This window comes from Ascaphus truei, chromosome 4 (genome assembly GCF_040206685.1).
Source record: "Ascaphus truei isolate aAscTru1 chromosome 4, aAscTru1.hap1, whole genome shotgun sequence".
NCBI lineage: Eukaryota > Metazoa > Chordata > Amphibia > Anura > Ascaphidae > Ascaphus > Ascaphus truei.
Window position 1 is genome coordinate 286239947 of NC_134486.1, and position 13061 is coordinate 286253007.

General features: G+C 41.9%; 1 protein-coding gene across 2 annotated transcripts in view; it reads right to left on the reverse strand.

The window, feature by feature from the left end:
- Window positions 1–233: 233 nt before the first annotated feature.
- The window catches only part of OSTM1 (osteoclastogenesis associated transmembrane protein 1), a 17334-nt gene continuing 4506 nt past the window's right edge, over window positions 234–13061 (reverse strand). Inside the window, exons 2-6 of one of the 2 annotated variants that reach the window (XM_075597568.1) lie at window positions 11229–11337; window positions 10343–10440; window positions 9999–10130; window positions 8539–8704; window positions 234–1136 (exon numbers count right to left, since the gene is read on the reverse strand). In XM_075597568.1, the coding sequence (XP_075453683.1) occupies window positions 1087–1136; window positions 8539–8704; window positions 9999–10130; window positions 10343–10440; window positions 11229–11337 (555 nt within the window). In that variant the 3' untranslated portion in view covers window positions 234–1086. Of the gene's footprint in view, window positions 1137–8538; window positions 8705–9998; window positions 10134–10342; window positions 10441–11228; window positions 11338–13061 lie in introns of both variants that reach the window. The other variant, XM_075597567.1, reaches the window with a different exon arrangement.

Below are 13061 nucleotides of genomic sequence, written 5' to 3' on the forward strand. Positions count from 1 at the left end.
ATTATCTTTAAGGAGGAGAGGCAATAAAAAGAAATATAGTTACACTGGAGGAAGTATTGTAGGAATTAACTTTTTAAATGCCCGACTACAAGTAAATCATGGATGATGTATACTGTGTATAGGCAACAAACTGTCATTGACATAGAGGAAAACAGATGTGAAAAGTTCCTCTTTCCATACCTTCCATTTACCACTTCCACACAATGGAAATACAAGGGTAATAACCAACGCCATAGCACAAAAGGACATTTATTTTATAAAAGAAACCACATAACCGACGTGATTTTCACACATCTGGCATTTTCTTACAGAGTTTGGTGTTCTGGAAGAAATCTTTTGGAATAGAATTAAGTAAACAAGGGTTTTACAAACCACATACTGGAGTGTTGTCAGGAATTTCCAAAAGGAAAAACGGGAGGCACATCCAGGCAAACACAAATGTGTATAAATATACATGTTCAGAAAATGTGTCTTCTAGATATCCTCGATCTGGCGGTGCATTCGGTATAAAGCAAAAGGAATATTAAAACATGAAAGAAAAATAAACCTACAGTATTCATCACACTTCCAAATCACAGAGAAATAAGACTTCCTGACCAAGTAAATTGGTTATCATAAATATGCAATTTTTATGGTTCCTAAAAGTAAAAAAAACAACAAAAAGTAGAGTAGAAGGGATACCTTAAATGGCTAACTCATGATTTAAAAGAGTGCAAGCTTTCAGGACCACAAAGGTTCCTTCTTCAAACAGAATAATACTGAAAGATATTGAAAAAAAAAAAAAAAGTACTATATCTCTTCTACCCATTCTACAGACTAACACAGTACCATTCTCTGTCAATAAAAAGGTAAACACACTGAAAATACGCCAAAATATAAACATTTGTGGCAAGCGCAAACTTCTATCCTGCTACAATCATTCATCTTCCTTTAACAAATCAAGGACCTATTTATGTTTTTCAGGTTTTTCATGATGCTATGACAAGAAACCCCTCGGTATATTGCTGTCCAGGCCTTTTCCTTCTTAGGCTTCCATGGTAATCCATGTGTCCAGTGCAACAACGTGTTACTTTATAGTACCATGGTTCAGTTAGCTTTATTATCTTGTATGTTGGCATTTGATTTTATACGCTTGGCTGAAATACAAAAGAAAAATAATGATTATTTTTCTCTGTTCTTTATGCAATGTTTTTTTTAACAAAAACAACAAAACGACTTTAGAAATGATTTACACTCAGATTTATGGTTCTGTGAGTAGTTACTTAGTTCTATATATCAGCTGTACATTTTAAAGCACAATTAGAATTGCTTATTTGTTTTTTTTTGGGGAGGTTTGTTTTCCTCTTCTGAACACTTTAACCATAACTCATGAAACATTCTAATTTCCTAACATCCACAACTATGAATACCAGAGATTCCTTTTGCCGATCAGCCAAAATAGAAATAGCAGCTTAATATAACATATGTGCATTCAACATAGTGATGCATCCACTGACATCAGCAGCCATTTTTAAGACATTTTTACCAAATAATTTGAAGTCAAATCAATTTAAAAGTAGGAAATCTCAAAGTTGTAACCAGTGTGGTCACGCATTAAAGAGCCCCCCATCCCAAAGTTATTGTGCAAGGCAAAAGATTATTCTCTAAAGCAGAAGTGCAACATTTAGCTTTTTATTTTATCTCTGATTTTATTAGTGTTTTAGATAATGATAAAAGGGATGCAGGATGTAAAGAAGGGTGTAATACAAAAGGGGGGGAAACTAGAGACAAAAAAAGATAACACTTAAGGTCTTACAGGATCAAACCGTGAAGTGCATGTGTTCACCAAAGATATTTAGTCTTAAGTCCAAACATAATATAAGCAGTTGCTAGTAATGCCCAAAACTATCCATCGAATAATTAACAGTAACTCAAGTGAGAGCGAGACCCAGTTATATGCGGAGAAGTATCCTTGGAAAGTTAACTACTATATAGACTCACCATGCCCCCCAAACCCCTATGAATCTATGTAAGGAATCAGATTGTATGCTAGTCAGTTTTTCCATTACAAAAATCCTACAGATTCTAGTTCCGATTTGGTCCAGAGATGGGGCATTTGGCTTCTTCCAGGCCAACGTTATCTTGCATCTCGTGGCTGAATAAATGTGAAGCATAAGTTTTTATTTCTTGCTTAGCATTTCAAATGGTCAAAACAGTAGAGCAGACCATGGGTCCAAAAGGAATAGGCATCCAGGATTCTTTGTAGCATTTCATGCACCTTTTCCCACAGAACCCTTATTCTCAGGCATTGCCACCACATATGGAGGAAGGAAACACATTTGGCCATACCCTCTTGTACATTGAGAACCAGAGGCGATAAAAAAGACAGACCACTTAAGAGGAGTGAGGTACCACTGATGCAGGAGCTTAAATGCATTCTCCTAAACCACACACATTTGAGCTTTTGGCTACCCCTGTGAAGATATATTCTCATTCCTCTGAACCTAGTACACCCCCCGTTCTTCCTCCCATTTAGAAATAAAGCGAGGTTTAACTGTGGAATCAATAAGGGACATAAATGTATACAGTAGTTGGGATATAAGACCTTTCTGGGTGCCCTTGGACACACTAATTCTCAAACTCTGAGGTCTGACAAAGGGGCTTTTGTATTTGCGAATGCACTTAGCTGAAGGAACCTAAAGAATTCCGAGTGTGGCAGGCCAAGGTCCCTGAACCAATGTTCAAACGGCCTGGCCTCCCCTAGCTTGCCACAGGTGAATAATTCTTGTGACTCTTCCTAAACTCCAACTACCGAACTCCAGAGACTAAAACCCGTAACAAAATCTTGATTATACAGAGGCAACATGGGGGAGTTAATGGTTGTGAGTGCTTTAGCTTAGCTGCGTCCCATATTTTTAACGAGCGTCACTGTGAAAAGGGTGAATTTCAAGGTTGGTCTCACTTATCCAAATCCTCATCAGGGAGGGACAGACTGTCTGCACCCATCTCTTACTATTATGGGGGGGTGGGGGGGAGGGAATTTGCTTTATATAAAGTGTTTGAGAGCATATAAGAAATATGACCACGTATTTCAGGCCATGTGACTTCCACTTGAAATTAAAATTCACGGAGATAAGTTTTACATGGTGCTTCTGTATATTTATGTTGAATGCCACCGCCTTATAATTGTTGTTCTTAAAAGCCAGACAGCAGTTGGAAGGTGTCCAGGAGATAAAAAAAAAAAAAAAAAAAGTACCGGGAGGGATGAGAGTGGCTATGAAATTGTTGGCGGAATATCTGCAAAAAAGGGAAAGTTTCCCATTTTCAGATTTTTAATCTAGATTTCCCTGTTATCATTTAGTCTAATGTGCGCCGCTTAATGTTCAATGGCTAATGCAAATAGTAGCCGTGAAAGGGGGTAACGCTAAAAGCCTTCAGGACTTCAAACAAGTATATCCAGTCAATGCGGTCAAAGGCTTTTTCAGCATCTAAGAATGTCATCATGGAGATCTGCTGGTTTCTAGATATCTGGGCGAGACATATCGCCCTACGGGTGCAGTCATTAGCTGCCTGATGCCCGGAATAATGCCCACTTGATCTGCATGGATCGGTTGGGCAGGTGATTGTTAAGTCTCGTCGCAAGAATTTTAGAGAACATTTTAAGATCCACATTGATCAGTGAGATGGGCATGTAACTCTTACAACACAAAAGTGTCTTTGACCTCTTTGGAGAGTAAAATGATTTTGGTTTCCAACATGGAGGTCGGGAAATTAGCGCTGTCTGAGATTTTATTGTATAAACAAGATTATTAAAGAAATGTATACAGTAGTAAGCATTTTCAAACCCGTCTGGGCTAGGAGGGCCTTATTATTCTTCAAATTTCCTCTATTGTAATTGGGCAGGACAGTGCCCAATTATCATCTGACTTTAGACTGGGGAGATCTGCCGCTACTTTCACCATAAGAACTCTAGCCCATTCTCTCCATATGAGGAACACTAGGGCCAGTGAATTACCCTAACACTGGGCATTAATACACCATTGTATACTCCTCTGGATACACCTATCCATAGAGTTAGCCACACTTCATCATATATATATGTGTGTGTGGAAGAAAGATCAGACGATTATACTGTATACTTATGACATTCGCCCAGGACATACTTGAAAATGAATGGTAATTCTCAATGTATTACTTCCTGGTAAAACATTTTATAAATAAATAAATCTACCTTTGATAACAGATTCATTCATTACAATATAATTATTGTTAAATTGGATTTCTTACACTCGGGCAGGAAGAAGTGCCTGGAGATTAAACAAATCACTACTGAAAATTCCAGAGCTCATATCGCAGATTAGCACTGAATTTAGACCCGTAATATAACTCTCCAATGTAACTGAACATACAATCAGATAGTGTGTGTGTGATATATATATATATATATACATACACACACACACACACACACACACACACACACTATCTGATTGTATGTTCAGTTACATTGGAGAGTTATATTACGGGTACAGCCCACGAGTCATTATTAAGAACTGTAGGTTTTAACCGAAGAGACTATGACAGTTAGGTTGGATTGATAAGGAGATCTGAGACTATTCCAGTATTCTATGTATAGAATAAGTGTGCTGTTTCTTATGAGATCATATCAGTTTGAAGCTGCAGGACCTAATTTGGAATAGAAATATATATTAAGAGAGCTGATTCAAGGAATATTATCTGGATAAATATGCAGCAGTGTAGGCGGAAAGAAGGCGAGGTGGGAGGAAAGAGAAGCACATCTTAATACCACCATGATGTGAGGCCATACTGTAGGATTTCACCAAGAAGAGAGAGAGACAGGTTGAAACCAAGATGGAGGAATCAGAAGTTTTATCGTGACTTTAAGAACCACTCAGAAACAGAAAGAAAGCTGTGCAGCGATTCTTAAGAATATCAATCTATTTGAAACGTCATCATCGCTATTCTTACTATTTATGCCAGTAATTATTTTCAAAATAAACGTTTTGTTTTTGTGTGCAACGACAAGAATGCTGGATTCTGTTATGCTGGAGTAAATCTATAGAAAAGACGTAATAAGGACATTTAATACCGAGCATACATATTCCCTATTGAGATTTCCGCTGGAGCATGGTCAGACCATGTTATGGAGTGTATTTTTGTCCCCCGTCATTAGCGGTAGAAGTAACAAGGTCAACAAAAATATATATATATGGTGGGGGCCGAATAGATTATTCCTTCGATCTGGTGTGGGTGGGCCCCTCTCCAGGTGTCTGATAGGCCACACTCTTTCAACCCCTCTCAAAGCAGCCTCAGTTCACCCTTCCTATGAGCCAATTGGAAGCTCAAAGCAGGCTGTGACCATAAGTATCATCATCAAGCGTGGTGTTAAAGTTCCCAGATAGAATTAAATATCCTGTGGAATGTTTGTATAGCACTGCAAATGTCCTAAATAATTGACCTCTATTCTCATAGGGGTATACATGGCTGCTAAAGTTATACAAACCCACAGGGATTTCCAAAAAGCAACGTTCCAGCTTTCCAGGTCGCTCACTTTTTGCAGGACAAACGGGCATGTTTTAGATCTCTCCCCCCCCCCCCCCTTTTTTTAATATTACATTGCCGAGGCCAGGAATACTTGAGGGGAGCCTTTGTCAACAATTGTAGGGGCTAATTTAGTACGAATATGGGTTTCCTGGATAAAAAGATTGGCGGCCATCTTTTTGAAGCTCGTCTTTGCCACCCATCTCTCGATAGGGTTATTAAGCCCCTTCACATTGTGTGAAATTAGTCTCATAGGCATGTCATTAATGGAGACTGTAGCTTATTGTTCTCACATTTATATTTAGCAGGATCTACAGTTAGGAGCTTAATGTGCCACTTGCCAAGACAGGTACACCTAGGTGCCTGAAAGACAATAGAACAGGTAAGACAAAAAGGGACTAGTGCGGGTAACAAACAGGGAGAAAAATAATCCGGATAAGAACGAACACTACCTATACGATCCAAAAAAACATGGGCATCTATAATTGAGGGGCCGGGGGGGGGGGGGGGGGGGGGGAACAGAGCCACATTCCCTAGACCCATCTTCAAGTTGGGTCAGGACTAAAACTTGAGACAGAGCCATGTCTGTGTTGTGCAACTGGCCTTGTGTTATGCACAGTGTCTCGTTAAGATACATAGTTACTGCCGCTACTACCAGTGAGTAAGTAAATTGTGGGCAGGTATGCTTTGTATTGTGGATTTGCTACAGTCATATATAAACCCAACTTGAAGATGGGTCTAGGGAATGTGGCTCTGTTTCCCCCCCCCCCCCCCCCCCACCCCCCCCCCCCCCCCCCCCCCCCCCCCGGCCCCTCAATTATAGATGCCCATGTTTTTTTGGATCGTATAGGTAGTGTTCGTTCTTATCCGGATTATTTTTCTCCCTATTTGTTACCCGCACTAGTCCCTTTTTGTCTTACCTGTTCTATTGTCTTTCAGGCACCTAGGTGTACCTGGCTTGGCAAGTGGCACATTAAGCTCCTAACTGTAGATCCTGCTAAATATAAATGTGAGAACAATAAGCTACAGTCTCCATTAATGACATGCCTATGAGACTAATTTCACACAATGTGAAGGGGCTTAATAACCCTATCGAGAGATGGGTGGCAAAGACGAGCTTCAAAAAGATGGCCGCCAATCTTTTTATCCAGGAAACACATACATACATGTTTCCCTACTTGCCAGTTCCACCTTTGTGTCCCCCCGGCAGCCCGAAAACATAGCGTTGTGGGACCTTTTCAGGAGCATGCACCTGTGAACTCTAAACTGCTGCGAGAGGAAGGGGGCAGAAAACGGGGACAAAAAGGGAACTAGGGGAAATCGCACCATAATAACATTTTAGTTTAACTTACAAGTTCTGTGCATGCCTGTGTTGCAGGCAAGCCAACAAACACACTATACGAACCACCCACGATAATCAGGTCATAGTGCAACCAAGTCCCAGTGAACAGCTGAATGTCTGGGCCTTATCAGGCTCCTATCAAACAATGGTCAGTCCAGTTCATGCTTTTGGACCGGTCTCTCTTTGACCGCTTCCCACCATGTTCCATTGTGGCCTCATGGGTGATCTTCTCTGACGTAGCGGAGGTGATCTCCATTGTAGACCCAGTCTCTCTAGAGATGTCGCTCTCTTTAATTGAAGCATGGATTCTGTTCCTGAAGGCCAGGAGGCAGAGCGGGAATCCCCATTAGTAGCATGTGCTGTTCTCTCATGGCCTGGGAAACCTGCTTTAGAGCCACTCTGCGCACGAGTGTGGCGGGGACAAGGTCACAAAAAAATCTGAATTGGGGGCTCACCCAGCATTAGGCCCTTGTTTCTCATTTTGGGCAACTGTGTTTCCTTTGTCTTATAGTTGTGAAACTTGATCATAGCCCTGTCTAGGGTTAGCTGGGAAGGCGAGGAGTCCAGGAACAGAGCCTTTAGCCGCCACCATGCGAGTACTTTCTCCAGCTGCATGACCTGCTCTGGGAGGTGTTTAAGGTGCAGGTTGTTGAGATGGGCACGATTTTCATAATACTCCTGTTTTTCTTGCAGAGCCAACAGTTGTGCCCTAATATCCAGGATCAGTCTATGGCCAGGTGGTTGGTGAGCACCACTGCTCCAGCTTGTCTATGCGATTGTGTTAATGGCCATTTTAATTTCCATGAGGGCATGCTGCACTTTCTGCTGGTGAGCTGTCAGTCACTGCTCTGTTTGCCGATGTCACACCCCACAATACCTTACATAGCTTTTTGTAAGAAATCATGAGGCTGCGATCTTTTCAGCACCATTTTCCATCCTTGTTTTCACTTGTTCAGATGAGCGACTGTCTTCTAGCTCTGTACATTTCCACGCATACCCCTTATATACTCCTTGATAACAGATGTAGGATATTGAATGTGTCTATCGTATTATTCACTATGAATGTACTTGCCAAGTATGTCTAAGCCTCTTTCAAACCAAACCAAACGCTGGTGGCAGCTCTGTGTATGTCAACACAAGGTTTCTGCACTGGCAGAAATTAGAACAGGTGGTGGGCATATTCATGGGCCCACCTCCCTTACACCTCGCTCTCTCTCCCGCCACTCCCCCCCCCTCCCCAGGTTTGCTCACTCTCCTCTCTACCAGACTAAGCACTTGTGCTAGTAAAGCAGGATATGTTGCACTGTGGCCAGTAGCCACAGCGACTCACAAATCAGTTAGATCTGCAACATAAGCACCAGGATTACATTTTTAATCCTGGGCACCACCCAGGATACGGTCAATAGGTTTTCTTGCAAGGAGTGAATAAATATTTCCGATTTGTTTTTAAAGCCCCACCTAAAATTTCAGTGATAAATTAGCCCATGAATAAATATAATAAACTGTATTCATTTCAGTAGCAAGATTCGATTTTGATCACATGCTTCAGCATACAGTATATGATTACATCTAAATGCTTTAAGATTACATCCAACCCCAAATTCACTTTTAACTAAAGCACGCAACCCCACATATTTTTTGCAACAAGTACTTACGTAAAATGAGCTTGCGCTTTTTTTGTTCAGAGTGAAGAAAGCTGCTGAGATAGAAAACTATTGGCAGAAAAAGAATAAATGCAGAGACTGCAATCACTGGCACCGTGTCTTTGCAAGGTACTGTGCAGTTGAAGGTTTTGCTCCAAAGTCTGCGTGTACTGTTCATCTAGAATAACAAGAGTCAACAGTCATGTATTGAACATACAGTAGGTGAGTCAGGATGCATGTCTAGCATACTAATTAGCCTTATAATTCATTACAAGAACAAAAAAAGTGACATTTGTCAAAAAAATAAAATAAAAAAATCCCTCAAAAGTTGTACAACAGCATTCCGGTCTTAAAAGTTATCAGAGTTAACATCTGTAAAAGACACTTTAGATTGCCAATGTAGATCATAATTTATGATTAATCTTTAGGGTGAGCCACAGACATTAGTATTAAACAAACTCCTGCCAATTAACCAAGAAGAAATCCCCCTTGTTTCCCTGTCACACCTGAATGGACAGAGTGACCTTGATTTAAAAAAAAGGGACTGTGCCAAGACATACTGTGACACCTTGATGACATCACCAACATGGGATACTTCTGCACCTCATTCTGACTGCCAAAGACATGATTCGCACGTCCAGGGGGACGTAGAAATATAATGATAGGAACGGCGAAGTCTGCATATGGCAGTCAGAATAAGATGGTCATCTTACTGGAGAGCAGAGGGAGAAAAGGTCTGCAAATACAACATTGTTTGGTCAAATAGATGCCAGCTCTATAAAATCTTAAATGCTCCTCAACCCACTCAGAGTGCATGTTAGTTGCTGTTGTGTAGGTAGGTGGTTGGTTTGCCTGAGTAAGTAACAAGCATCTGGCAGGTTTATTTTTTTTATTTCTTTTTTATGCTCGTGAATCATCTGAATACCAAGTGGTATATTAAATGATACTGTGCATTAACCACACAGAAGCAAAGACAATGTGGTAAAATACTAGAGGCTAGGGAGACAAAGAGCACAAAGATGCGTCCTCCTTCCAATTTCAGTACCATATTCCCTGCTAGGAAGACTGAAGCAGACTAAACAATTTATATGCAAATATGTAGCCTCGGGTCACCTGAGGTAGCACTGAATTCTAAAAACAAATGTAGTTAAACACCAGGGTAATGTTATGTCTTCCCAACTCACAATTACAGGATCGAGACATCCATAATAGCGTGACCATTACCTGAACCTAGTTTTCATTATCAAGAAACACGACATTGTATGGACACACATTACGCACTAGAAAATAGTACGGTATGTGATATATATATATATTATATATATATATAAAAAAAAACAATTTAGAGATATTGTTATTTATAACATGAATGTAAAAAATAAAGATGGCACAATTCAACCTAGAACACATTTTCCGAGTGTATTTTCCCAAATATCACTGTACACACGATTTCCAAATACGCACATACTTACAGCATCTTCTAAATCAATGCATAAGACCTTTTCATGTTCTAGCTTGCTGTACAGAACATTGAGTTTTTTGTAACCCTCGCTGCAGTTTTTGCATATTCCAGGGTTGTTGCCTTGCTGCAGCTGGCCTGCCGGCTTCTGAAATAAAACATTAATTATTAAAACAAAATGATAACTGCCTCAGTGCAAGAGAAGCACGCAATGCATTGTTCTTTCTTTTGTGCATGATCTCAAACTATACAAATAACCAAAGTGCAGGGACTGCAATCTGCGGCTTCATGCCTTATGGAATTTTAAGATTTTAAAATAATCTAAATTAAAAAAAAAAGGTCAAAGTATAGGATTACCTGCATATTTTTTTCAAAGCAATCATTCAATTCATCAAATAAATTCATAAATTCTATGGTGCTATTCAGCAAGTCTCTACTATCGTTCTGTAAGCACACTAAGGGGAAAATGAAAAAATATATTGTTAGCATTCCTTTTATTTTGCTACTACAATTTAAATGGATAACGGAGTAGTCAACTGGCTGCAGAGTGACTTTTTTTTAAATATATATATATATATTTTTTTTTTAAAATAAGGTTCAGTGCCATACATACATCCAATAGGAAGGCGCAAAATCGAACATGTTGTGCTTCCCTATTGGCACAAGTTTTGATGCCCAACTTGTTTCCCCTGGATGAAGTTTTAAACCAGTAACGTCACCGGGGAGTATATCGGGACACATGTAGGTCCCTGGTGCTAAAAACAGCAGCTCCGGAGGGCCCCCGGTTCCTGCCCTCTAACAAAATGAATGAGTCGCTGGTTTGCTATTTTAAACTATTAGGCTCCTATGCATTATGCCGTGAAGACATCTTCTGTGTGATATTTAAAATCCATTCATTTCAAAAAGAGGTCTATTACATTTTTCGAACCAAGGAGATAAGCCATGTTCCCCATTCTCTGGATGATTTGCAGCTTCTTATCAAATGGAATAGAAATAAAAATATAAGTGTATAGCTATATTTTTCCACTGAGTTTCATTTATAATTTATTACAGAATACATGAATTATTACTTCTCTTTATATTCATCCAATTAAAAAAGGCATCACAACTTATGAACAATATATGTTTCTATGGAGAGAATTACTTACACCGAGTCTTATGCCTCAAACTTGACTTAATTTTCTATTACGAGGACTCAATATGTGTATCTAGCACAGTAACACGGACTGGATAGAATACATACTCATACACTTGGAGTCGGTCCACGTTTGTTCAAAAAAGTCATTAAGAATGACAACCACTTGGACCCGGTCAGACTGGAGGAGACTCGTCTCACAGCTAAGTGTCTTATTCTGCGAGATTACACAAGGAACATACATCAGTATTGAGCAAAGGGAACTGAAAGAGTTAGATAAATTCTTATTCCATTAGGTCACTCACTGATACAAGTTTAGAATAGCCCATTTAATTAAATTACAGTTTCAGTGTGGACCTTTATAAAGATGCTTTACTTGTTATTATGAACGGCAGCAGCTTCACGCAGTCATTTCCAAGCTGACATGCCACATGCAGGGTTGCTAGGTGTCCGGTATTGAATCCGACTGTCCTGTATGTGGGCACTCTGTCCCAGTAATAAATGAGAGGTAATAGCAGACATATATGTGTCCGACATTACCTCTCTGGACATTACCTCTCTGGACATTACCTCTCTGGACATTACCTCTCGGGACATTACCTCTCGGGACATTACCTCTCGGGACATTACCTCTCGGGACATTACCTCTCTGGATATTACCTCTCTGGACAGTGACCAGCTTGGGTTTTCTGAGCAGGGCTGTTGCTAGGGGGCTGGGCAGTTTCCTTCATCCTGATTGGCTGCATTACCCAACAGCAGCCAATCAGGAGGTGTTGTCAGGAGCTTGGGGTGGGGCCAAGGTGGAGGAAATAGCGTGGAGTGTGTGTTTCTTCTTTGGGGGAGGAGAGAATGGGGAGACAAGATGAGCGGGGAGAAAGAGGGAGGGGGCAGGAGAAAGAGAAAGAGGGAGGGGGCAGGAGAAAGAGAAAGAGGGAGGGGGCAGGAGAAAGAGAAAGAGGGGAGAAAGAGGGGAGAAAGAGAAAGAGGGGGAGAAAGAGAAAGAGGGGAGAAAGAGAAAGAGGGGGGGAGAAAGAGAAAGAGGGGGGGAGAAAGAGAAAGAGGGGGGGGGAGAAAGAGAAAGAGGGGGAAAAAAGAGGGGGGGAGAAAGAGAAAGAGGGGGGGAGAGAAAGAGGGAGGGAGGGGGAGGAGAAAGAGGGAGGGAGGGGGAGAGAAAGAGGGAGGGAGGGGGAGAGAAAGAGGGAGGGAGGGGGGAGAGAAAGAGGGGAGGGAGGGGGAGAGAAAGAGGGAGGGGGGGGGGGAGAGAAAGAGGGGGGGGAGAGAAAGAGGGAGGGAGGGGGAGAGAAAGAAGGAGGGAGGGAGGGAGGGGAGAAGGAGGGAGGGAGGGGAGAAGGAGGGAGGGAGGGGAGAAAGAGGGAGGGAGGGGAGAAAGAGGGAGGGGGGGAGAAAGAGAAAGAGGGGAGAAAGAGAACGAGGGTGGGAGGGAAGAGAACATGGGTGGGGGAGGGAAGAGAACATGGGTGGGGGGGAAGAGAACATGGGTGGGGGGGGAAGAGAACATGGGTGGGGGGGAAGAGAACATGGGTGGGGGGGAAGAGAACGAGGGTAGGGGGGGAAGAGACGAGGGAGGGGGGAAGAGAACGAGGGAGGGGGGAAAGAGAACGAGGGAGGGGGGAAGAGAACGAGGGAGGGGGGGAAGAGAAGCGTGGGAGGGGAGAAAGAGGGAGGGGGGGGGAGAAAGAGAAGAGGGTGGGAGGGAAGAGAACATGGGTGGGGGGGGGAAGAGAACGATGGGTGGGGGGAAGAGAACAGTGGGTGGGGGGGAAGAGTACATGGGTGGGGGGGAAGAGAACATGGGTGGGGGGGGAAGAGAACGAGGTAGAGGGGGGGAAGAGAACGAGGGTAGGGGGGGAAGAGAACGAGGGAGGGGGGAGAGAGGAACGAGGGAGGGGGAAAGAGAACGAGGGTGAGGGGGAAGAGAGA